Genomic DNA, 27,503 nt, shown 5'->3' on the forward strand with positions numbered 1-27,503 from the left:
ATCTCATTTCTGGAGACTGCGGGAACTGTGGGATAGCTACCCACAGTGCAGCACTCCGGAAGTTGACGCTTGCCTCGGTACTGTGGAAGCACTCCACCGAGTTAATGCACTTAGAGCATTTTCTGTGGGGACACACACACTCGAATATATAAAAACGATTTCTAAAAAAACGACTTCCATAAATTCGACCTAATTTCGTAGTGTAGACATACCCTAACAGATTTATTTGGGCATAAGCTTTCGTGGGTAAAAACCCTACTTCTTCAGATGCAACTGAAAGTATCTGAAGAGGTGGGGTTTTTACCCACGAAAGCTTATGCTCAAATAAATCTGTTAGTCTTTAAGGTGCCACCGGACTCCTTGTTGTTTTCACAGAGATTTAGTCAGTTAGTGTAAGCGCTATTTACTTTCTATCTAATGAAGCTGTTATTTCCTGATTCACATATGGTCACACAGACTCATTTGGGTAGATTAACCACTGGTGTAACTCCACTGAGGTCAATGAAGTTATACCGGAGATACATTTGGCTAAACATGTTTACAATGCTTGGATGCAGTGCCTTGAACCAACCACTGAGAATCCGGAATCTCTCTGCAGTCCTATTCAATGACATAAAAAGCAACATTTCCAGTAAAAAGCTTTTAAAGGAAACAAAGGAAATAGTTACAACAAGCTACTTTTAATGTTGACATTGATGGAACAGAAAATGTTTCATTTCATGTAAACTACAATCACTGACTATTAATGCTGACAAATTTCTAAAAATGGGTGTATTTTTTTCAGTTTGCATTAGCACCCATTTCACCAACAATACAGAACCCACTGTGTCTGCCTGGTATGAATAATAAGAACTTGTCTGTTTATCTGCAACTAGAATTAAGTTGTGGAACTTGTCTCCAATGAAATAGATGCTGAAAATCAGCCTGCCCCTCTATATCTCTTCAGAATTATTCTGAGAATTAGAGAGATGATACACAATGCATAGAGGATTTAACTGCCTCATCATGCATCAAATAAGGCACTTAACACATGTGGCCATTAATTTACTCACCCACAAGTTTACCAGTGGGGGTAAAAAAAAAAAGCAGATCCTAGAAGTGTGCAGTAGTAAGCAGCTGTGCATATCTCAGAAACATCTCATCACAACAGACATTAATTGGCTCCCCTGTTGGCCGTCCTAGTGAGAAACTGAAGGGACTTAAAGATTAAAGTAGTTTTTCCTTGATAGAAGTGTGGTCTTTCTAGACCATCACAGAGCAAACTGGTGTGCAGTACTGGCAAATTTGTATGCTACTGCCGAGGCTGTATAGTCCTTTGAATAAATAAGACTTCAAATCCCTAGCTGTTAATCCAGCACCTTTCAAAAACACTAAATTCACCAAAAGAGTCATTATCAATGGCTGCTTCAAAATATATGTCAAATTTGAAAAGCAAAATCTATATTCAGTAGAGAAGAGCTCCGTTGAAGGACTAAGACAAGCTCTATGTGTTAATTACTTCTATGCTTGTTTTTTTCAAGCATCCAAATTGTGCAAGCCACCACAGAAACAAGTAGAAATGTGGAGGAAATCCCGGCCCCATTGAAATCAATGGGAGTTTTGTCATATTTTTATCCATGGTCTCTACCCCCAAGGCTAAAGGACAAAATTTTAAAACTTGGGTGCTTAACGTTAGCCACTTAAATAAATTTCACTGATTTTTTTTCCAGTGAGCAGTTCTCATAATTCATAGATTTTAAGGCCAGAAGGGATCATTAGATCATCAAGTCTGATCCCCTGTGTGCATAAGTCATTGAATTTCATACAGTTACTCTTGTATTGAATCCAACAATTTGTGTTTGACTGAAGCATATCTTCCAGAAAAGCATCCAGTCTTGGTTTCTCCATCTTTTGATGTCTTCAAATCACCACTTCCTTTGGTAATTTCTTCCAGTGGTTAATCACCCTCACTGTGAAAAAAATTGTGCCTTATGAATTTGAACATCGCAAGTGAGTGTCATGTCAGACTGTAAAATCTTTCTCTCTCTCTCAGTCCCTCCTGTTGAAGCTGTTCCATTTTGTATAATGATTAAATATTAATTGGACCAGAGAGAGAGAGAGAGAGAGAGAGTAACTGTCTGGCAGGGGTGTCAGAAGCAGGGAGACCATGGGGTCCATGCCTGCCCACTTTTTAACATGGGCATAGTTGGGAGGGGCAGGTGGCCATGTTGCTCCCCAAAACTGCAAGCCTTGGGCATGCTCGGTGCAGTGTAGGCAGGGGCTGCGCTTCGCAGTGGGGGAGCTGATGATCATGGTGCCAGCCTCTTCCCAGGGTGGGAACTGAGGTGGGTCGTAGTTCCCCCTCACCATGAGGCATGGTCCCTCTTAGTGGCCCTGCTCCTGCTCCTCCTCTTTTCCCCAAGCCCCTGCCCCCTAGCCAGGCTGGAAGCTGGAGCCGGACCATGGTAAGAGCCATCCAGGGAGCCTAGACCTCTTTGGGGAGCCCTGGACCCTGCATCTCTCCTGGGTGGGATGCCGAGGTGCCTGAGAGCAGCCCCTGGCCCATGTCCCTGCCCCCCAGGGCACACCACCCAGGGCAGGTGGAAAGTTCTGGCCTCCCCACAGTGGCCCGGGCTCCCTGGGCAGCACTTACCATGGCCATATGTGGAAGTCCTTGCAGGATAGAGGTTTAAGAACACATACAAAACAATAAATTAGGGTCACTGATGGGCAAAACAGAGAGAGAGAGAAAGAGAAAGGACCAGGGTAACAATAAGATCACACTCAGACAGGTGAATGTGGATCTCTTACAATAGAGTTTATTTAAATTTTTTATCATCTCACATGCCATGCCAATTCTGTGGGAACAAAGTAATTTTAACCCATAATATGAGGAATGCTGAGGCCCTGGATAATTTATTTAAGAACAAATTATACAGTCTTGATACTTAATCTATTGATTTAATTATCTCAGTACCCTGCATGATTAAATAATTGAAGAACCTAGCAATAACACTTGTATTTTCACTTGGAACTTTATTCAGTTCACGTATCCGAGATGGAAAAGAACCTGAAGAATGACACTAATCTAGTTAGTGAGAATAACATACAACGGTGCTTCAGTGGAGATTGTCCTGGCAAAGCAAGAAAAGGAAAAGAGGAGCAGAGAGAACTCATCATAGCTCATACTGAAGCTTTACATCAAATTGCCAAAGAGATTTCAGAGCTGAAAACGAACCTTCACCAAAAGTCAGAGCATTTCCGAAATCTAAGCACAGCAACTGAACAAAAGCTCTGGGCGGTTGGCCTTCAGATTAACACCTCAACCTTAGCAATGCAAGTCCTTCGGAAGTTGATAGAAGATATTCAGACCTCATTTAGGTTTCTGAATTTGACATTAGCTGAAGTTCAGTCTGCTGCAGAAGACAGGAACAATAAATACACAGGAGTGTTCCTTAAACAGCTAGAGGTAGGAAGCTACATTGATTTTGTCACAAGTTTTAAGGCATTGATAGGATCCCCCATCCATTGGCAAAAGAAAAGGTAACAGCTTTGCCGTGTAGATGGTCAGATTGTTGTTCTTATGACAAATTTGGGAATACATTTTCAGAAGGGCAGAGGGAACAGCTTTTCTTTCTACAAGTGCAATTTGTATCTACTAACATTCATTCCCATATTTTTGCACCAGGAAAATGAACTACATATGCAAATCAGACAACTTAGACCTCTTTCTACTTACCTGATTTGCACCTGACCATGAGATAATTAGTGCAATTATCCTAATTTTCATCCACAGAAGGAAGGCCGCCCTGTTGAAAAATTACCCGGTCCCAAAGAGATCATGTTGGCAGGTTAACATTTTGTTCATTTACTTTCATCCCAATGGGACTTAGGCTTTAAAAATCCTGCTTGGCACCTATCTGCATATTTAGGGGCATAAATAAAGGACCTTTGAAAATCTGTCCCTTAGGAATGTAAGTCTCATTGAAAGTCAATGGACTTAGCTTTCTAAATGCCTAAACACTTTTCTAAATGAGAGTTATAGTAGAAAGCTCCGAAGTAGAGCTTTGCAAATAACTGATGGAAAATTTTTAAAAAAATACATTTTGGGTATGTTCCGAAATGAAACTGTTTCAAATTTTTTGGCAAACTGAAAATTTGAAAAAAATATATATTTGGAGAAAAACAAAACATTTTGTTTGACCTGAAAGGAAGCATCTTGCTTCATTTTCAAGCTTTTAAAAAGTTTTTTAAAAATAAAAGTGAATTAAATTTCAAAGTGAAAAGTCATTTCAAATAAAAAAATCAAAACGTTTTGTTTAAAAAATGTCAGAACAGGATTTTTTTTCAGAACTTTAGTTTGTTTTTTCAACTGAGACAATTCAGTGAAATGGATTTGAATTCACTAAATGTTTCAGTCAATCCAAATCTGCAGGTTTCAGAGGAAAAAAAATATTAACCAAAACATTTCACCCAATTCTACTTCCAAGTTACTGGGGCAGTTTGGAAAAAATGTACTAGTGACTACAGTCCTGTACACTAGTCAATATAAAAATGATCAGACATTGACCATTGATTTTAGACAAATATAATGTACCCTTCTTTCTGCAGCAAGTTTTCAAACATAACCATGCAGGTACTGTACTTAACTAAGTGTTAAAGACCAAGGACCAGATTCTAAACTACACCCTTTGTGTAGTCATTCACTCGTGTGCAAAATGCTGCAAAATTATAATGGTAACACTTCACAATCACTTTCCGCTTCCTAGGCAAAATCCTAAGATGTGGCCAAGATACAGTCAGTGCAACTGAACAGTGGGTGGGGCTTTAAGGCAGCTTTGCATTCCTTCTGTTCAAGAGCCTCCCAGGAGTATGAGCTGATCCCTAGCATAACTTAAAGCAGTTGAGGATCACAAGGACATAGAGGGTATGTTTATGCTGCCTTTAAAAAAACACAACTGGCCTGTGCCAACTGACTTGGGCTCATGAGGCTTGGGCTAAGTGGCTGTTTAACTGTGGTGTAGATATTTGGACTCGGGCTTGAGGTGAGTCTCTAAGACCTTATGAGGTGGGAGGGTCCCAAATCTTGGAGCCCAAACATCTACACCACAATTAAATAGTCCCTTAGCCTGATCCCCTTAACCTGATCCCCTTAACCTGAGTCAGCTGGCTCAGACCAGCCACAGGTGTTTAATTGCAGTGTAGTCATACCCAGAGACTCCCTTTTCCCCAAAATGTCCCCTCCACAGAGTAGGGATGGCATAGAGCTGCTCTGCTTTAAAAAAAAAGAAAGTACTACTCTATATGAAGAACTGAGCCCTAGTTTTATATGGCATTTTGTGAGATAGACTTCAATGGGAGCAGAGTAAGGCCAACGCTGAGCACTTCTGAAAATCCCATCCACCTTTCATTGTGTATCTTGGCCACCTCTGTCAGGTTGCAAAGAATCTGATGTAGTCTCCTAAGAGTTTAAAATAATTTGATACTGTTCTGGGGAAGAATAACCTGATTTAAAATAAGTGAACAACACTCAGATGCATCTGAAGAAGTGGTTTTTCACCCACGAAAGCTTATGCCCAAATAAATCTGTTAGTCTCTAAGGTGCCACTGGACTCCTTGTTGGTTTTGAACAACACTGTATTTGCACAAGAAATCCTGAACTGCCAGAAGGTATTATTTCAGTTCTAATGCATCTTAATATCAATAAGGGGCACAAACCTTGCTCAGGGGAATGGTCTTTTCTCACTGGAGTAATTTATTTACTCCCAAGCAGATTCTTTTCTCACTTTTATTTATTTACCATGTCTATCCCAAAGAATGTAAAAAATAACAATAAAGGGGATTACTCAAATGAGTAAGGTCTCGGACCATCAGTGTTAGAATGAAATACCTAATGATGCTAATATATTTTTACAGGATATCACAAACCTGTGGGATAATTGGTACAACACATCAGCAACCATTGTTACCATAAAACAACAACAAAGCAATCTGGAGCAAGAAATTAAAGGCGAAGTGAAACTTTTGAATAATATCACAAATGACCTCAGATTAAAAGACTGGGAGCATTCAGTAGCGTTAAGGAATATTACATTAGTGCAAGGTAATTTCTGGTGGTTCTTAAAATAAGAATCGGTTAAAATATTTAAGAGTTATCATAAGTGACAAGAAAGGACAGGGATTAAACAGATAAGGGAAGCTATCACTGTAACTCCTGATCCTGTACGTGCTGTTGTGGTAAATAGAGGACATATTTCTCCAGCAATGTCAATTCCCATAGCTTCCAATCCTGCAAACACTTATTCATGAATTTAGTGTTATGCTCATTTGTGTTTACAGGCTGAAGTAGGTAATAATTATTAGCAAGATTAGAATTGAAGTAGCAAAATAGAATAATGGTCCATCTATTCCATACCAGCAGTGGCATATGATGGATGCTTCATATTTGACTAATGAGGCAATGCTACCTCATAAATTCATTCCTAACCCTTGCTGATGAACCCTGAAGAATGAGAACTGCTCAGACTTAAGCTGATTCATGAGATGCTATTTATTTATATAAATGTCTATTCATTTTGTGAATCTCACTGATTCGCCATTGTGTTATTCCAGTTTTACATATGTGTAAGTCCTTTGATTTCAATGGTGTTACAACAAGAAAAAGCTGGAACATCGCTGTGATGAGTCAGACTCAGAGATTGCTGAAGGCCAGATTCTGCATTGAGAACGTCATGCACTAACTTCTGAAACTTGGCAGACACCCTTTGACTTCAATGGAGATCCACCCCCATGCTCCTCAATGCAGGATAATGACCTAAATGTCATTCTTTCTGACTATTTGCCAAGGGAACTAAATGTCCATGACTGTCTGGATTTTTTTCTCAATTTTATACTTAAGTATTTTTCAGAGAGTGTTGGTCTTGAATAAATGGAAAGTTATACAATTAAATTTGTAGATTAAAAATGCAATTATAGGTACACATTGGACTGCACATTCTTTTAACTTTACTTCCCATAACTCCAAATGAAGATGATGAGGATAATTGTCACATCAGGGTCTGTAAACTGATTGTTCTTGAGAGAGACAATTAATGTGACAAAGCAAGAAACAATTATCAAGAAGTAGATGAAAGCATGATCAAAGAACAAGCAGAAAAAATAAACATTTTTCCAGACTATTTTCTCATGAGATCAAACTTTTTTTTCAAATTCTCACTGAAACAAAAGAAAAAATACTTTAAATTTTTCAGTTTAAAAAAAATCCAAATCTCGATTTCATGTTTCTTGTCATAACAAAACCACCTATTATGGTGTAACACTAACATGAATAATATACAATGTGCCCATCTAATGGTAATGTTTAGTATTGCAAATGTTTTGTGTTGCTCTGGTTGGTTATGTCAATAACGTAACAAGGTCCTGCAATGATGTTGACACTGTTAGAGCATTAAAGAAATTAGACTAGTTCTTATTGGAACCAGTGTGAGAATGTGCATTTGACATTGCACGCTGCAGGTTCACAGTAGCAAACTGCAGGGTTAATTTAGTCTTCCAAAACAGAAAATAAACCTAACCAAATTAACCCTACAGTTTGCTACTGTGAACCTGCAGCATGCAATGTCAAACATACATTCTCAGACTGGTTCCAATAAGAACCAGTCTAATTTCTTATATATTTATTATTGCAGTTGAGTTATACAAGTATCAGATTTTACGCTGAAAACATATGATAAAAAAGTAATTATCTTCCCCATTTTTTGAAAACTGAACAGTTTGTACTTTTAGAAAGAAACCTAAGCATTTACAATGGAGTAAAATGTTTTTCAAAGATCATGTAGTTGCTTTCCTCCTTTTTATTATATCCTCTCTGTTGAATTCTTTAGGCATCATTTTAATAAATACATTTTATATGTTGCTTTGAATATTGCTATGACAGTGCACTTTTTCACTCAATTGCATAAAGTATCTATGCTGTTTCATTTTCATCCTCTTCCCTCACCTTTAGTTCTTTTCCTCTGCATTCCACCAAAACATGACCTTCTGTGTTTCAGGAATCAAGGTTTTAGAAACTCCAACCTCTAGGTCTTTGGTTAAGGGTCCTAAATGGGGGCTATACTTTGTTTTCTATCACTTGCATGCAGTAGTATCCCTATCAGTGTTATGGTGGTTGAACCACCACAATGGCAGATTGGTCTTTTTCTGAATATTGCTAATGAAAAATGATAAGCCTATCCTTTCGCGTATGTAATAAATTCATGATTTACAGTAATGGTGTATCATGTCCAATTTTTTTAAAGGTCCTCCTGGGCCCAAAGGAGAGAAAGGTGATAAAGGTGTCAGAGGAGATCAAGGCGTAGAAGGAGTTCATGGGCTAAGAGGTACGTTGGCTGTCATATAATGAATAATCCTGGGAACAAGGTGCACGTACTGGATACTCAATAAAGTCACGCTTATGATCATGTGGAGTCCCAGGTAAAAGGTTAATTGTTGAAATCTAAACCCTATTGTACAGAAAAGATTTGCTTTAAATTCAGAAAATATGAACTATTCTATATGTATTTAGTTCAGATTAGCTTGCTGAACAATCTTCCCAGATGCCTAATAACTGGTGCAACCAGCTTGATAACTGTATGTTGGTGGTATCTATCACATATTGAACACTTGACTTTGCTTATTTTTTTTGTCTTAGATGAAGATAAATCCTTTCATTTTAAAACCACAAAAACAAACAAAAATCGCCAATAGGCTACATCTTGTGTGTGTGTGTGCGCGTGTGTGTTTTAAAAGAAAACCCAACAGATTCGGAGAAATACACTACATAAATATCAGACAGACTCTAGCTGGATTCTATTTCTCTAGTGATGTACTGGAATAGATCTGTTTCAACTCACTGGATGTGAATTTAAATGCTGAGTAGAATACAAATTCACTTTCACCTTTGCTGTCAGCAACTGTATGTAGCTTATTTGGAGCAAGTCTTGGTTTTTACCATTTTTCTATATGTTTTATTTGCTAAAATCTATAACATAATTAATAAACTTTAGAAATTAAAGAAGATAAAGGGAAATATTATTTCCTTCTAAAAGAATAAGAGAAGACAGTGAGTAAAATAATTGGCTCTTAATTCCTCATAAGTATCACAAAAACCCGGGTAGTGTTTCAAAGCAAGGACTGTATACAGGACGATGTGTTTTTTACTTTGCATATCATCTCATGAAGCTAGAAAAAGCCCAAATATGTAGCACTACATTATTTTCATCATCTTTAATTACGTAAATCTCTTTCCATCCCTGATCAATGTATTGACCAGTCCAAGTTTAATTAGTTTAAAAGTTTAAAAGCAAAAGTTTGGTTCCTGACTGTCCTTCTGATCATTTTGCTTAAGAAACTAATGCATCAGCTGAAAGCCTATCTATGGGGATTCCTTGTCCTTGAATATTCTGCCAGATTAGCTTTATCTTGAAGAGTCAGTTTACATGATTGCACATCTGTGGATCTTGACAATAGTGCATTAATGTCATGAGCAAGGGAAGTAACCAGTATTATATCAAAGTCCACAACCTTTGCTATTATCAAGGCTCTGTCAGCATTTCCATTATAAACTACTATCGTCAAAGCTTTATAACTCAACCATAAAAGGTCAGTCTGGATGACAACTTGCAAATGGTTTCATTTTGGGACCATCTTTTTCAGCTGTTCCTAAACTTTACGTTTGCAAAATGAAAAGCACCAATATTTTACCTTTTGTTGTTGTTTGTTTTGGTTTGTTTTTTTTGGAAGATGAGGGGCAAGGCAAAAGAGATTCTTGTAAATAAAGTGTGAAAATGAACTTTTTAAGTCTCTTAGATTGCACTGATCACACAGATTGGCCTTGGCTTAATTTGGAAAACCACAGAAACAACTACAAATGATACAAAAAGTGTCTTCTGATTATTTTCAACAATAATGTTTCCCAGAGTACTAACTCTGAATACCTGCCTACTTGACCCATCTACTTTAACAATTACAGTAACTTGTTATATGAATGATGTAACAGTAATAATCTATGACTTTCAGTGATGTTAATGGGAGGTCTGCACATGGCTCAAGCATGGTTTATGACTGAATATGTTTACGTGTCAGAGCATGAAAACACCAGTACATTGAAAACTCTCCTACTCCATCTGTACAGTACCTAGCACATTGGGGCCCCATTCTTGGATGGTCCTTAAGCACTACTGTAATAAACATAATTTATAATAGTAGTGTTAAAACCTATACCAGTGTTTAGTCCACTAGGTTGTTTTCCGTGGATGATTAATCTCTAACAGTATGAAGTAGTTTTATCTCTGGCATTTGTAAAAATTGACTTCATTTAAGGAAGACAAAGAGGGAGGATCATTTGAAATTATGGAAGGAAACAGAGGCAGATACATCATTAACAAGGCAAAAGCAGCTAAAGTCTGTGGATCTTGTATTAATAGGAATTCCTAGATCTCTTAAAAACTATGGAGCAGGTCATCAGAAAGTGTAAATTTATATAATACTCTGATGTTTTATAGAGCTATGTTGATTTACACCAGCTGCGAATTTGGACCTATGTATTTATTCTGTAAAATGTATTATGAAATCAAGGGTCAGAACCTTCACTGATGTTAACTGGCTTAGCATTATTGACTTCAATGCAACTACACAATTTATACCAGCTGAGCATATGGACCTTGATAGTAACAGCTGAAGAATGTATAATGTGGGAATGATGTAACTCTACATTTCTGAAATATCTACCAAGACCAAAACTATTTCCTCTGAAAAAGGAATAAAGGAAATTTAAAATCGGTTCATCTTGTATGCTCTAGCCATTAGGAAGAAAAAAAATAATCTTTTCTAGCTATGAAAAACAGGAAATTAAGTTCAGTTAAAATTCACACACCAGTTGACTAACTAGGAACCTATAGTCTAACTTAGTTTGTTAATGAAATCTGCCAGGAACGGGGAGAGCTGGATCTCAGGAACCCATCCTAAACTAAGGTAATCAGGAGACAGCAGAGCTACAAGTTTTTGCAATGTTGAAGAACACAGAGCCAAACAGAAGGAACTCTATATATTTTCCATATATAATTGGGGGAAGAGGGGAGTAATCTGGTGGTTTGCACAGGTAAAAAACACTAGAGAAGAAGGAAGTCATGGAAACAAACATGGCCGTAAACGAATAACCAGAAATGGCTATAACTCTGTCTGAAATAGCAGGCAAGTCTGATATGGCTACTATTCTGACTGGAATATACAAAACAGTGAAGGCCTTAAAGAAATTGTCCACAAACCAGGAGTGATGACCAAACGTTAACATTTTCTTTTGCTGAATGAATGTGATTATTAAAATATTCTATTAGGCATTAATTTAGAGACACTTAAGAGATATTATTATTATTGTTTAAAACAAATTATACAGGGAGATGACAGAGGTTGAGAAAGCTTTTCTTAAATGTAGAATCAGAATATTAAAATGCAGGAAAATGATAAGTGCATAATGTTGGGAAAACCCTTCAGTGTCTGAAGGACTTGAATCCTTTCAGCAGAGTTTCTTTGGGTATTAATATGGGAATTAATACAATATAATTATCTGATAAGATATTGGACTGTGTACTTTTTCACAGCACATCCATCTCTCTTAAGCTCTAGTGATGAAAGTATGCTATCTAGCCTTTGACAATAAGGCCTGATCAAAGTCCATTATAGTAAATGAAAAGAATTACGGTAGAGTTACAGATCCAAGGAATTACAGACCAGTCAATTTAACTTCAGTAGCTGAAAAGATAATGCAGCAAATCATTAAGCAATTAATTTACAAACACTGAGATGATAATAAGGTGATAAATAACAGTCAGCATGGATTTGTCAAGAACAAATCATATCAAACCAGCCTGTTAGCTTTCTCTGACAGTGTATCAAGCCTTGTAGATGGGGTGGGGGAAAGCGTTAGACATGGTATATCTTGACTTTAGTAAGTCTTCTGATACTGTCTCGCATGACCTTCTCATAAACAAACTAGGAAATACAACCTAGATGGAGTTACTATAAGGTGGGTGCATAACTCAATGGAAAACCTTTCCCAGAGAGTAGATATGTGTCAAGGTTCCTTCCCCACTCTGAACTCTAGGGTACAGATGTGGGGACCTGCAGGAAAACCTCCTAAGATTACTTTCACCAGCTTAGGTTAAAACTTCCCCAAAGGTACAGATTATTTTACCCTTTGCCCTTGGACTTCCATTGCCACCACCAAACGTTTATCTGGGTTTATTTTTATTAGGAAAGCGTTGTTTGGAAATGTCTTTCCCCAAAAAATCCTCCCAACCCTTGCACCCCACTTCCTGGGGAAGGTTTGGTTAAAATCCTCACCAATTTGCACAGATGACCACAGACCCAAACCCTTGGATCTTAACAACAATGAAAAAGCATTCAGTTTCTGAAAAGAAGGATTTTAATAGAAGTAGTAAAAAGTAAAAAAGAATCACCTCTGTAAAATCAGGATGGTAAATACCTTACAGGGTAATTAGATTCAAAACATAGAGAATCCCTCTAGGCAAAACCTTAAGTTACAAAAAGACACACAGACCGGAATATCCATTCTATTCAGCACAACTTAATTTCTCAGCCATTTAAAGAAATCATAATCTAACACATATCTAGCTAGATTACTTACTAAATTGTAAGACTCCATTCCTGTTCTGTCCCCGGCAAAAGCATCATAAAGACAGACTCTTTGTTTTTCCCTCCCCCAGCTTTTGAAAGTATCTTGTCTCCTCATTGGTCATTTTGGTCAGATGCCAGCGAGGTTATCCTAGCTTCTTAATCCTTTACAGGTGAGAGGATTTTTCCTCTGGCCAGGAGGGATTTTAAAGGGGTTTATCCTTCCCTTTATATTTATGACAGAAGGGCATATCCAGTGGCGTCCCATAGGGATCGGTTCTGGGTCTGGTTCGTTCAATATCTTCATCAATGATTTAGATAATAGCCTAGAGAGTATACAACAGTGATTTTGATCTGTAATATTCAGACTTGCACTAATTCATTTCTCTGGTTTTGCTAGGTTTCCCTGGAGCCAAAGGGGAAGCTGGACAACAAGGTCGTCCTGGAAATCCTGGACAAAAAGGATCAAAGGGAATTCCAGGTATAGTGATTATAGCAAGCAATTAATAGCAATATAGACAAGACATTCAAGTTGAGGTATTTGTCCTGACTGGATTTAAAATGATCCCAGCAGAATTCTTTGATAAGATCAGACCTGATCATTCATCTCAAAAATCTCTCTCTCCTCAGGATGGATGGCAAAGCTTAAGTAACTATGGCCCTCAATTGCACAATGCTTTCCCCTCCTCTAGTCAGCTATAAAATATAAAGTACTATAAAAAGAAAGATCATGGGGCATACTACAGCCCTGAGCCATCTGATTTACACCACTCTGGCAGCACAAAGTAGGTAGAAGGCCAACTTAAACAGCTGTTTGGGGATTCCCTCAATGTAGGACCCCTGTACGATAACTAACCCGTTCTTGACATTTGTATAAGGGGCACATCAGTGACTCTGCTTTGGTTTGGAAGGGGTTAAAGGGCTGCCCCGGGGAGCCAATCACAAGCAATCTTGAGGCAGCCAATCAGGGCCTGACTGGGTCAATATAAGAAGGGCTCCTGGGGAGAAGGAAGTCAGTCTTGCTGTAGCAGTGGAATAAGAAGGACCTAGCTGTCTGGTGGAGATAGGGATACCTGGAACACAGCAGTACTGAGAAAGGGCAGGCTGAGCTGGGGAGCTCTGGCCTGGTGACCTCCCAGGCTGAGGTCTTGCAGCAAAGCCTGAGGAGGTACTAGGGCTGCAGGGAAGCAGCCAGGCCAAGAAAATGCAGCAAGTCGATGAGTGGCAATTTCAGACTGCAATTTGCCCCTGAGAGAAGGGGCAATTTCAGACTGCTGTTTGCCCCTAGATGATGATTGGCAGTAGCCACTGAGGCAAGGTGGTATAGGGGTTGGGGTTCCCCTGGGAGGGGAGACCCAGTGTGTGGGAGGGCAGCATCCCAAGGTAAGGAACTCTGGGGTCCAGGAGGCACATGGGGCCAGAGGTGGTGGAGACAACAGGGCAGGTAACTGAGGGTAAGAAACCAGCCAGAGGAGGGCGCTCCTGAGCTGGACGAGCTAATTCCCGGAATGACCAGCAGGAGGCACCACTCCGGTGAGTGCTCTGCCTTACTACATGTAGACAATTATGATAAATTAGGTACTGTTTCCTTTACACCACAACAAGTCTCTTTATATAAGAAATGACAAATAGCACAGTGAAGGAAAGGGACATTATAGAAAAGGGGAAAGAGTTACAAAAGAATGAAGAGGGAGAAAGAAAAGAGCCACATAAAAAGGAAACACAAAGAATCAGAACTATTTTTTATTTTATTTTAATTTTTTGGAAGCTGATTACTTTTTTATTTGTACATAAAACTATATGCACTAGTACACTAAATACTAATGCAAGCCATTATCATATGGACTTAGTTGAGAATGCTGCTCCATAAATACATGTACATGGAGCCAACAGGAAGGTTGCTGAGTGTTCATCATTTCTGAAAATCAAGTCACTTATTTCGGTATCTAGAAAGGATTTAGGAGGCTAACTGCAGGTTCCTATTTTTGTACTTCTCAAGTAGGCATTTTTGACCACAAGTTCACTGGAAATGTGGCTAGTGTTATCCACAGTTATGCATTTATTTTGAGGGATTTTTTTTGGTCACAATGTTATTTTGAATGAATTTTTATCTTTAAATTTAATTTTCTTAACATGCAGTACCAATATTCACAAATAGCTTCCCTGTTCCTGAGAAGTTTTACACGTAAATTAAATCATTGTAGAAACTTCAGGAAAATCAAACCCAGAAGAAACCAAATCACTATTGTACACTAAGGATAATCCCAAAAACTGAAATTGCTCTGTCAGTGGTAGGGTTTGGGTGCTTGGCCTGAGAGCTCCCCTCCCTAAGAAAAAACAAAACATCTTTTTTCTTCAGATGTTGTGGATGCTGTGGGTAGAGTGAAAGGGAGAGATGTAGCTTTACCTGGGTTGCAAACCAAAGTTATCTCCATCAGTGTAAGTCACTATTTTACATCAGTACATCATGTCTGGTTTTTCACTGGTCTAAAAAGTCTGAGTCTACAAACAGCCAGAAAAAAATATCTGAGGTATGAACCATCCATTCAGCCTAATGAGATATTACTGTAGAAACTTACTGCCATGTCAAGCTCCTCTGCAACCATGTGAGCAGAAGACTCAATTGGGGGTGGTGTGGGAGAGCTTTTGATGCCACTAACCAGTGACAGTGACTCTGCTGTGGAGGTATAGTCTTTTGCACTCTCAGAGTCTTTTGCATAGGTGGGTGACCGTTAAGTCCTCCTTCTCTGGGACTGACTGAAAAGAGAAGCAATGGTAGTCTGGGAAAGGAGGGAGCTCCAGTCTCCTCTAAGAGGATTCGTGGTAATATCCTGATAGCTGTGCACAGAGCTTTTCCTGGAGGAACGGGGGCCATACGGGCCCACAGCGAGTGCTATGTGGGGATGTACCTAGGGCACCAGATTGGCTTACTCAAGTCCTGAGAGCTGGTAAAAAAGTCCCTTTCAGAAATCTCCCTTGTTTGACCCTCTCAATGAATTTTTCACATAAATATTGTTACTAATACAGGTCTTTTTTATCTTCTCCACACACACAACTGATTTAGGGCCAAAAGGGGAGAAAGGAGACAAAAGCGGAAGTAGCAGCACCATTGCAATATGTAAGTAACACTTAAATAGTTATTTGATTTAAAGAGCATGTATTTTTCTGTTTTTTTCTCTTTACTTAACTTGGTAAGTGTTCTTGTAAGAAAAAAACGTGCCGCTGGACTTAATGTGGGCAGGCAATATGCAGGCTTCTACATGCAAAGCTCTGGCTCTGTAATGTAGTCCTGACCTACAGTGACTCCATTAATCCAGTACCGACCCTTTCTGGAACAAAAAAATGTCAAAAAGTGTGTCAAACTGTTTTGTGGCTTTAGTCATATGGATATCCACCAAGATCTACACTCGGAACGCTGAGCTCCATTCAGTTGGAGCCTACATGGCAGATCTCAATGGAACTGAACACAATAGTTTATTTACTTAGTTTCAGAGTAACAGCCGTGTTAGTCTGTAGTCGCAAAAAGAAAAGGAGTACTTGTGGCACCTTAGAGACTAACCAATTTATTTGAGCATGAGCTTTCGTGAGCTACAGCTCACTTCATCGGATGCATACCGTGGAAACTGCAGCAGACTTTATATATACACAGAGAATATGAAACAATACCTCCTCCCACCCCACTGTCCTGCTGGTAATAGCTTATCTAAAGTGCAAGGTAGCCTATTTCCTCTTGTTTTTTCCTACCCCCCCCCCCCCAGATGTTCTGGTTTAACTTGGATTTAAACTTGGAGAGTGGTCAGTTTGGATGAGCTATTACCAGCAGGAGAGTGAGTTTGTGTGTGTATGGGGGTGGGTTTTTGGAGGGGGGTGAGGGAGTGAGAGAACCTGGATTTGTGCAGAAAATGGCCTAACTTGATTATCATGCACATTGTGTAAAGAGTTGTCACTTTGGATGGGCTATCACCAGCAGGAGAGTGAATTTGTGTGGGGGGGTGGAGGGTGAGAAAACCTGGATTTGTGCTGGAAATGGCCTAACCTGATGATCACTTTAGATAAGCTATTACCAGCAGGACAGTGGGGTGGGAGGAGGTATTGTTTCATATTCTCTGTGTATATATAAAGTCTGCTGCAGTTTCCACGGTATGCATCCGATGAAGTGAGCTGTAGCTCACGAAAGCTCATGCTCAAATAAATTGGTTAGTCTCTAAGGTGCCACAAGTACTCCTTTTCTATTTATTTAGTGTTCTGTGTGAAAAAAACCTTTGAGCATTGACAGAAAGATCCAACAGAAATAACTGAGAAAAATAAAATGTGATTAAGTTAAAATAACAGAAAAGCATGGAATTTTAGTCATTAGATGGTTTGGCAACTGCTGCTAAAGAGTAGGTAAGAGTGAGGACTGATGATATTGTTTCATACTAAAACCATTGATCTCTTTCTGTAAGATTCTCACATTATCCAAATTGCAAACATGCAATTTTTTTTTCACCTGGTGTTTGGGAGTTTAAACTGCACCTCTGGCAGTTCTCTGGGTGGGAAATCATTGTATTTATTACCAGGCTTACATTACTTTGAACAAAGGCTCAGACTAGTATTCTGTTTGCTCTAAATAAAGTTGGTCAAATATCAAGTACAAATAATATGCCAGATCCCACGCCATGACAGAAATGCTTCTAAATCACCTTTATAAAGTGGCCTGTCCCTGTACCACGTTGGCCCCACAGTGCCAGTTAGCGCAATCCGAAGATTAGGAGCACATGGCTATAAGGGTTTATAGAAATAATGCAATCAAATACTGAAATGAAATTACTCAAATAGAATTTTATTTAAATGCAGAAGCTTGTTTCACCCTTAAGATCAAACACCAATTTCTGTTTCCTTGTAGAAAGCAAGGAGAACTACCGGCACTTTCCTTGCTGTCCATTTTTAAACAAAGATAAAATGAGATTCAGTGATAGGATTTTTTTTTTAAATCTCCAAGACAGTTTAAAATAATAAGAGAATGAGAGACATTCAGAATATAAGTTGTGGTTAGTCAAATAAGACCACACATTCCACTCAAAAGCATAAAGTTAAAGTGATTAAGAGCAATCTGTACTTCTGTTCATATTTCAGCGACTGAGAATCAAATGGTGGAATACAATCTATTTTGAAATATAACCATACTCTTGCACTGTAGTGCAAACATCAAATATAAGCTTGTAACATTGCAAAATACCTCTCACCCCCAACTGTTTCTACAAGGATTTCATTTCAAGCAGAAAAGCAATTTTAAACCTTGCTTTATTTACTCAGATTGATTACCTTTGTAAAGAATATACCCACTCAATTAACAACAAACCTCCACAACTAGCTCCTATTGACCGATTTACTGTACAGAGGATAATTCATTTATGCCATCTGGCTGGAACCTCTAACCTACAGTCTCAGTAATGGGTCTTGCCTAATTTATTTTCAGGGTCAGTATTTTCATGATGTAGATTCAGCAAGCATAGCCTTTGTTTCTCCTTGGGCTGACAGGTATGTTTCTGCACAAGAAGTCTGGAACCTCTCACCCAACTGGAAATGGAGCCTTTATAGCTAGTTTAAACCAATCCACGTGTCAGCCAAGCTGTGCTCGTTGCAGGATGAGGTTGAGGGTGGGACAAAAGTACGTCACTTCTGTATTCCTCCAATCCTTGTGTTTGCAGGGAGCTAGACTGTCCGCTGGCATAAATTAGAGGAATCTTAGTACTTAATACTGTTTTAATTGACTGCTTACCCTAACATCAGCAGGGGCAATTGTGTCAGCCAGGGATCACCAGAACCCAGCTCCTCCCTGCTCTACATGTCATCTATACTGACAGGGGTCAGAAGCAGGAGGCAACAAGTAGTTACACTAGCTCCATTGTAGATAGGGATTCCACTGCTGGGATCCTGTTTGTGCCACTCTGATGGTACAAAATGTCACAGTTACAGAGTAACCTGTCCCCTTCCTAGTCTCTCTGTGTACACCCTTCATGCCTCAGGCTTTTACCTGTCCGAGGGTGGAATCACACAATTCTACTCTGAGATCAGGCCCTGGACTACAGTTCCTGGTGTATCTATAGTTCTTACCCTACAGGTCCAACTGAATTCAGACACCTGCAGTTCTTCCTTTCAAGAACCAGTGAGCAGTGGCATCTAGTGACAAAACAGCCTTCTTAAAACAAACTACAGTTTGTTTTCACAGTAGGAACAAAGTATTGAGAGAGAATTTTAAAAACAGTCTATATGCATGTCTATCTTACCCACTGGCTTACCATTCTCTGTCGATAACCTAGCCAGGCCTAACTTCTTCAGACACTCCCAGTGGGTTCCAGTGTCTCTCTGGCTCCCCTGAACAACTACCTCGCTCTTTCTTCAGAGTTCCTTTTTAAACTCCCCCATGGTATTCCTGGGCCATTTCCTGTCTGGGCATGTTCTCTTTACAGCTCTCAAGCGTTTGCAGTGAAATGGCTTATCTGTTTTTTTTGTTCCCTCCTGCTTGGTTTTTTTTTTTTCAGATAGCCCTCCAATATTATTCATACATAAACAGCCCAATAACCAGGCCAACATACAATACTCATAAATTATTACAGAGCGGCTCCTAATCTGTCACACAAAGTTCACATAATGTGGTACATGATGTTGTCCTCATTTTGGTTTTGGCTTGTATAAGCACCCTGCACTCAGAACTATATGAAATTCTTAGATCTGCAAAACTGGGCTGGCAATCTCATGTGAACAGCTTTTGTCATAGACCAATCAGAAACAATCCGTAAAGACTGGAAATCTCAGGGGGACAAGCCTGTTCTTATGCAAATCCAGCCAAAGTTGATCTGGAGATTGAGAGAGATCAGACTTTGCCCATGGTATTTTGTTGCTTCCAATCTGATCTCAGCCAAAACCCATAAGTACAAAGCTAAAATAAATATTAAAAAGTTAACCAACATATCTGAAACTTCCAAAAAAAGTTCAATTCAGATTTGGAGGAAAGGTTCCTGGGGAAGGGACAGGAAAGTCCTTTAGCCATTTTTGTTTCCCCATCCACAATGCAGGCTAATGTGTCATAAGGCTAAGAAGTGACTGTTCAGTATGACATGGAACATTAAACAATAAACCAGAACTTGGAAGCAAGAACACTGAAAATGTAGGAGTCTAACCAAGGTCATTTGAGGAAAAAACCCCAAGAGAGAGGTGACCTCTTACCAGATCACAAATCCAGGTGTCACAGTCTGAGTATTAGAGTAGACCTTATAAATAAAGGGGTGGGGGAGTTGTGTGTGAGCAAAAGACCCTGAACAGATTTCATAGCAGAGGGCAGAAGCCATCAACAGAGGACAGGACAAAAATGTCAGACTAATAAAACAAAACATTATTGTAAACGCAGGATAAAACATGATACCCAAAAACTGCCAGTGAGACGTCTTATAGATCATGGGAGCGGTATAAGAACCTGAAGACAACAGAAAAATAAAACATATTGAAGATGTTACACTACAAGGAGATTTAGGGACCTCCAATATCAGGGTGTTTGTCAAAATTGAAGTAGTTTGTAATTCTGGAATCTGAACAACAGAAGGGATTCTTCTTGCCTTTTAAAGGAAAGCTTTAGTGGTCACTAATTAGTTTTAAAAAAGGAGTACTTGTGGCACCTTAGAGACTAACAAGTTTATTTGAGCATAAGCTTTTGTGAGCTACAGCTCACTTCATCAGATGCTCACAAAAACTTATGATCAAATAAATTTGTTAGTCTCTAAGGTGCCACAAGTACTCCTTTTCTTTTTGTGGATACATACTAACACGGCTGCGACTCTGAAACCTGTAATTAGTTTTAATACTTTAGATAAATAATTACTAAGAGCTAGATCATAGGTAGGAAAGGGAGTGCGGAGCTGCCCCCTGTGCTTGCGTGGCCCATATAAAGGCTAGGTAGAATCACAGTCCCTCCTTTCAGGAGAGCACAAGGACTTCTCTTTAATGTGTGGAGCAGAACAGGGGAGATAGGAGGGAGGGAGAATGGGCAGACTTCAACTGGACTCCTCATGGGTGCAGGAACCTGGCTACACAAATCTGATTGCAGGACTGGGGCCTTAGTTAGCAACAAACAGCTCACACATCAAAAAACACAATCCAGGTTTTTTTTAATCTCTGGATTTATACATATACACTGGGGGAGGCAGAAGGTGAGGATCATCAAGTCACAGCATTTTTGTTAACCTTTTATTTAAGCACCTGATCCTAGAATTGATCCAAATTCAAACCTCCATAGACTGCTCTGGAAGTTCTGTGCAACATCTGATTTCAGATTTGGCTGTGTGTATTTCCTTGTTTATTTTTTATGTATAGTTCAATACCAAAATATTAATAATCAAATAAAGGAAAGTATGTAATTAAAATATGGTCTAAAAGAGTTTAAATCAATTTGTTTGCAATGCAAAATGTTATCCTGAAAAATGCAATTACAAAATTTTTATTAAAATCTTTAAGAGTATGGTAATTGGATGATTTTCTTTCACAGTATGGTGGTGGGAAAAGTCACTAATTCATATCCTGCAGTTTAATGTCTGACTTGTGTCACCTCTCTGGAACATGCACTTAGAAAATCTCAAAGTATCTAATTATAGCACCTGCCTTGTTCAGTGTTTTGTGATCCATATACAAATGTCTTGACTTGCTGCGTAAAGAAATCTTCAAAAGAAAAAGGGTTTAGGGAAAGCTTAAATCAGCATCCTTTGGTTTCTTCCATGCTGTGACATTTATCTATGGAGTTAAGTCATCACACAGTAATAGCTTAGCATACAGCGTGGGCTAATTCTATATTTAGTGATGCCATGAACTAATAGAGAGAGATTCAAATACTTAGAAAAAGTTGTTGACTGATTTGAATGACTAAAGCTTATGTTTTCACAAAGGTTAACAGGAAGATCTGTGCTGTGATAGATACCAAATCCCAGTTCCATTTAAATTTTAATGGGGTAAGACGAGTAGATCCTACCTGCAGAGGGGAGCCGATTTTGGATGAGTCACCCAGTTCTTCTGGGAGACCTGTTTTAATCATAGAATTATAGAATATCAGAGTTGGAAGGGACCTCAGGAGGTCATCTAGTCCAACCCCCTGCTCAAAGCAGGACCAATCCCCAACTAAATCATCCCAGCCAGGACTTTGTCAAGCCTGACCTTAAAAATATCTAAGGAAGGAGATTCCATCACCTCCCTAGGTAAAGCATTCCAGTGTTTCACCACCCTCCTAGTGAAAAAGTTTTTCCAATATCCAACCTAAACCTCCCCCACTGCAACTTGAGACCATTACTCCTTGTTGTGTCATCAGCTACGACAGAGAACAGTCTAGATCCATCCTCTTTGGAACCCCCTTTCAGGTAGTTGAAAGCAGCTATCAAATTCCCCCTCATTCTTCTCTTATGCAGACTAAACAATCCCAGTTCCCTCAGCCGCTCCTCATAAATCATGTGTTCCAGTCCCCTTATCATTTTTGTTGCCCTCCGCTGGACTCTTTCCAATTTTTCCACATCCTTCTTGTAATGTGGGGCCCATTGTAGTGTAATGTCACCTTCGACTTTATTCTAGTTCATCCAGTCCACTTAGCACAACATAATCCTGGAAAGATTCCAGAACGTGCCTAAAGGAAGTGGAGTAGCAGCGCCTGTTCCCCTCCAACTTCATGTGCCTCACTCTAGAAACAAAAATCCATATGATTTCCATGAAACCAGAAATAAAGCCTAAGACTTGTAGTGATTTACAGATGTCCAGATAAAGAACTTGCTTATTGGTTGGAAGTGCTCATGGACCTTTGGGTCAGCATAAGACTGGAATTCCTCAGGTTCATTTTTCTTAGACAATGCCACAGACAGACTAGTATCCAATCTCTTCTAACCACATGGAAACCATGGGTTTCACCTGGGCTCTCTCTGACCCCCATGCTCAGATGTCTCTCGCATTCTGGATGGTTTGCAGTCTTGCATGAAGACTCTATACTCAAAAAAGATGACCGCTGTATACAATAGATAGCGGCCACAGGACAGATTCTCCACTGCCTTGAACCTTGTGTTGGCATTTATAGTCTAGTTCAAAACAGTCCAATATGATGCAATAACCAGGAAAAGCCTTACTAAGAAGGATCCAGTGATGTGAATGCAAGCAAAAACCTTGAGCCAAGTCATCAGTTACAATTGAACTGTACTACATAATATCTAAAAAGAAATTGGAGCAAGTGTAAGAGAATTAGATATGGAATGGCCAGCTGAGCATGTTTGTAACAATGGGGACATAGGTTAATGAGTCTGCAGCCAGCATTTTAAAGAGACTGTGTCACTTTAAGATTGAAATAGAAACTGATCACAGGTAACTACTCTATGGGCCTGATTCTCCTGTGTTATAAAGCATTGGGTACAAAGAGAATAACTATTACTGGAGATTTAACAGCGTAACCAAGGGGAGAATCTGGCTCTGTGACTGAACAGTGCGAGCTGATAGGCTGCATATTTGGGATTAAATAAAACAGTTGTATTTGAGGAGCATTGCATGAGATTCCTTTTATACCATTTACATGGCATATGGCAGGAAGCCTACACAGTGATAGTTTACATGCACAGTGTGGCTGACACGAAGGCAGGCTCCTGGCCTGCCCTGGCCCCACACCACTCCCGGAAGCAGCTAGTGCTTGCAGAGCAGGGCAGGGGTGCGTTGGCCCCTTCCGGGAGCGGCATGGTGATGGGGTAGGCAGGGAGCCTGCCTTAGCATCAGCCACGCTGTGCTGCCAACCAGGAGTCACCGGAGGTAAGTGCCTGAGCCCCCTCCCGAAGCCAGCACCCTGAAACCCCTCCTGCACCCCACGCCACAGCCCTGAGCCCCCTCCCAGAGACAGCAGCCCATACCCGCTCCTGCATCCCAAACCCCAGAGCCAGCACCTCCACCCCCTCCTGCACCCCAATACTCTGGCCCAGCCCTGACCCCCCTCCCAGAGCAAGCACCCCATACCTCCTCCTGCACCCCCACACCCTGCCCCAGCCCTGACCCCCCTGTCCCAGACCCATCCCCCTGTACCTCTTGCACCTTAACACTTTGCTCCAGCCCAGAGCCCACACCCCACACTCCCCTCCCACACCCCAACACTCTGCCCCAGCCCACAGCCCCCTCCAGCACCCAAACTTCCTCCCAGAGCTTGCACCCCTCACCCCCTCCTGCCCCACTCCCACCTACCCCAGGCTCAGACCAGAGCCCCTCCTACACTGCGAAACCCTCAGCTCCAGCCCAGAGCCCACACCCCCTCCTGGTGAAAGTGAGTGAGAGTGGGGGTGGGGGATGGAGTAAGTGGGGTGGGCCTTTGGGGAAGGGGCGGGGCCTTGTAGAAGGGGCAGGGTAGATCTTGGGTTGCCCTTAAATTCAAAAAATGATCTTGGACGTAAAAAGGTTGGAGACCACTGGTTTACATTATGTCTACCTTTAAGCAGTATTATCAATCTCTCACTTTTATGAGCTGAACGGATTTACGGCGCACATGCTTCTATCTTTTATGAGTAGATTGGAATATGAGGTGAACCATGCTGCAAATACCCCTCCTTACCGGCATGCTAAAGATAGATGAATAGGCCCACAATGCTTCATAGTAAAATAATAATTCATTTTGGTTGAGTTAATGAGGTGGTTTCATAAAACAGATGAATTATCCTCAAGATGATGTTCTGAGATTCCAAAGAAGTCATCTCCGGCAAAAACATTTTTTTCTATAGTGTTTCTAAAAAAAAAAAAATCCAGCTAAGACAAACGCAGAACATATAGTAAATAGAAGGTCCCCAGTACTCTTCACTGTTACTTGAAAGTATTAACCCTAACATTAAAGAACAAGCACTGTGTGTTAAATAAATAATAAAAAAACCTCCTAGCATTAATGCTCATATGAGGATCACTCTCAGCTTTGGCAGTGTCATATCATGCAGTAAGTGAGGAAGTGTCTCAGGAGGTAGCTATTCAGGGCTTCTAGTTCAAGACAAAAATTGTGAATTCCACCTATAAGCCAGAAGGAAGCCAATGCAGATCCTGGAACACTCATGTGACATGCAATGTGGGAGGCACTGCTTACCACAGCTGCTGCTTGCACCATCTTCAGTTTCCAGCTGGATTTAAGGTGTAGGTCTGGGTAGAATACAGTGCAGTAAGCTATCTTTGTGAGAAAAAAGCATAGATAATGGTAATAAGGTCTACATGCACAAGAGAGAGTTGCAAGAATATCGGGGGGGGGGGGGGCGGGAAACAGCTGTGTTGCTCTTTGCTGTTACCTGATCTAACAGAAGTTGGGAATCTAATCAAACCTCCAAATTGTGAACACAAACACATACTTGTCATGAGAAGGGCAGAAATAATCCTTAGCAAGGGATTTTCTCTCACCTATGCATTTCACTTCTGTCTTATCTTGATTAAACCTCAACCAGTTAGCATTCTCATCTGTGCCTAGTCTCTACAAGACACTGGACAGGAGGCTAAGCTGCACCTACAGACAAAATGGAGACCAGGAGCTAGGCACCAACAGCATACTGAAAACATCATATTCCCTGTCTCCTCAATCACCCTTTGAACAGCCTTATATTGCACAAGATGGGTAGCAAAATGGAACCCAGGGAAAGCCCAAATGAGAGCATCCTGAGAGGGGGGAAAAAAGCCATTGCACAAGCCTGGTCTATGGGACTACTCAGACAGGAAGGAACAGAGCAACAATGTCCACTGGTGAATTGACAAAGCCTCATAGATCAGCAGCATCAAAGGCAGTTGACAGATCTAATAGTATGGATACTTGAACTACACCAATTGCAAGTAGCTCAACCACATACATAGTACTGTACCCAAATTAACAAAGATCATGGAAATCCATTGTAAGAAGATTAGCAAGAAGCATTTGCAATTCTACATTTTCATCGGCAAATGGTGATGTCATACTTTACACTTCTATAAGATTCCATCCAAGGACTACAAAGGCATCAATGATTCAAATTGCCCAGCAACTCATTGAGTTAGGCAAATATTATCCTTCATTTTACAGGTTTTGAAACTGAGACATAAAGAGGCTAACTGATTCCACAGTGTCACACAGTGAATTTCAGGAGCAGTGACAGCACCCCCAACTCCTGACCTCCATGCCTGCATTGTAACTCTTTATTACATATGACTGAAACCCACTGAAATATTCCCTGTATGAATCATGGTATCAAGTTTGTATCTAATCAGACCCTACCTTTATTTTCTCCGCTCCAGCTTCCAGTATTCAACTTGTAGGAGGACATGTTCCTAATGAAGGAAGAGTGGAGATTTTTCATGCTGGAGAATGGGGTACTATCTGTGATGACCACTGGGATATTCGTGATGGAGCAGTGGTCTGTAAGAGTCTGGGGTATTCAACAGCATCTAGAATTCACAGTGGTGCCTATTTTGGACAAGGTACTCAAACAAATTTTTAAATTCATATAGTCTAGGTATCCTTTATATCTCCCCCCCATGCACCCTCCTGCCCCCGAATCACAGCTAAAGCTGGGTAGCTAAAGAACTGTTTATGGAACAGTAGCAAGATAAGATACATACAATTAATTGGATTTTCAAAGCCATGCTACTGATTTTTAGGAAAGTAAGTTAAAGGGTGCATTTAAAAAATAATGATAAAATAACTGTTTTACTAAGAGAAAAGGACAGACAAGTAGAAATTAACCATCTGTTTTATCTACAGCAGGTTAAGTAGTCAGTCCAACCCACAAGGAGTATTCTCCGAAACATGGCATTTTACTCAATGTTTTGATTATATAAATAAACTTTATAATTATAACTTATATTTAAAGTGTTTATTACAATTATATAATGCATATTGATGTGATCAGTCATATAGATAAGGTTATAATGTAATTATTGTCACAGTATCTGAGAGCCTTTCAAAGAAATCACAACCAAAATGGACCAGATTTTAAATTATTTTCTTCTCTACTGTTTTCCCCCCATACCTCCACTGCCCAGGACTACTACTATTTCTCTCTCCCACCACACACACACACACACACACACATATATATATGTGATAGATATAATTTGAACAAATCCTTGTACGCCTAGGAATCTATGGGGTTTTTTTTGTGATCTTCATGATCATCACTCATGACAGCCACAGAGAGAGATCAAATCCTCAAGCTCCAAAACCCAAGCACACCACCACTTAAAATGAAGAAAATTTTCCACAGTATAGGGTCTATGACAGACTTTCTCAAATCCTGACATCACTGGTGAAAAGAAAAATATATGTTTCCAATAGTGAAGCTAAGCTTCATAGTGGGTACCAAGTGGGTCAGTCATTTCACAACCAAGGTAGTGTGCTCTGTATAAAGAAACCTAAATTAATTAGACCCATTGCAATTAATGCCCAAAATTTTAGAACTATCTCCCAATCAAAGAATATTTTCCAAGTTTCTGGATTTTGGATGTCAACTTAGTTTGGTTATAGGGAAAAATAGATGCCTTTAAATACTTTAACACACCCCATTTTACCAATTTTACTGGGATATTTATTTAATCTGTGGCATTTTAAATTAAGTCAAGTGTTATATTTAACTATGTTATACCCACCATCAATATTCCTGGTTATTATATATAAGATGTACAAATATTTAGTTTCATGTAAGAATTATCCTTCTAAAATATATATGAGATAAATTATTCTTAACATTGCAGGTACTGGTCAAATATGGATGGATGAAGTTCTTTGTTTTGGCTATGAAACCTCTGTTGAAAATTGTATATTTAAAGGCTGGGGTGTGACAGATTGCAAACATGATGAAGATGCTGGTGTCACTTGTAAAGTTTAA

The 27,503-nt window shown here is 39.7% G+C and overlaps 1 protein-coding gene across 1 annotated transcript; it reads left to right on the forward strand.

Moving 5' to 3' along the window:
* The first annotated feature begins 3,037 nt into the window (after positions 1 to 3,037).
* MSR1 (macrophage scavenger receptor 1) lies at positions 3,038 to 27,503 on the forward strand. The gene is made up of 8 exons (XM_077816164.1): positions 3,038 to 3,448; positions 5,896 to 6,082; positions 8,277 to 8,357; positions 13,049 to 13,129; positions 15,008 to 15,087; positions 15,676 to 15,766; positions 25,915 to 26,097; positions 27,370 to 27,503. The coding sequence occupies exons 1-8, from the start codon at positions 3,038 to 3,040 to the stop codon at positions 27,501 to 27,503; spliced, it is 1,248 nt and encodes a 415-aa protein (XP_077672290.1).

The sequence above is a fragment of the Eretmochelys imbricata genome, chromosome 4 (genome assembly GCF_965152235.1).
Source record: "Eretmochelys imbricata isolate rEreImb1 chromosome 4, rEreImb1.hap1, whole genome shotgun sequence".
In the NCBI taxonomy this organism is placed as follows: domain Eukaryota; kingdom Metazoa; phylum Chordata; order Testudines; family Cheloniidae; genus Eretmochelys; species Eretmochelys imbricata.

Coding starts and splice junctions, on each gene's coding strand:
- MSR1 (XM_077816164.1), top strand. CDS start 3,038: ATGGAAAAGAACCTGAAGAATGACACTAATCTAGTTAGTGAGAATAAC. Junction 6,083..8,276: donor GAATATTACATTAGTGCAAG/GTAATTTCTGGT, acceptor ATTTTTTTAAAG/GTCCTCCTGGGCCCAAAGGA. Junction 13,130..15,007: donor AGGATCAAAGGGAATTCCAG/GTATAGTGATTA, acceptor TTTTTTCTTCAG/ATGTTGTGGATGCTGTGGGT.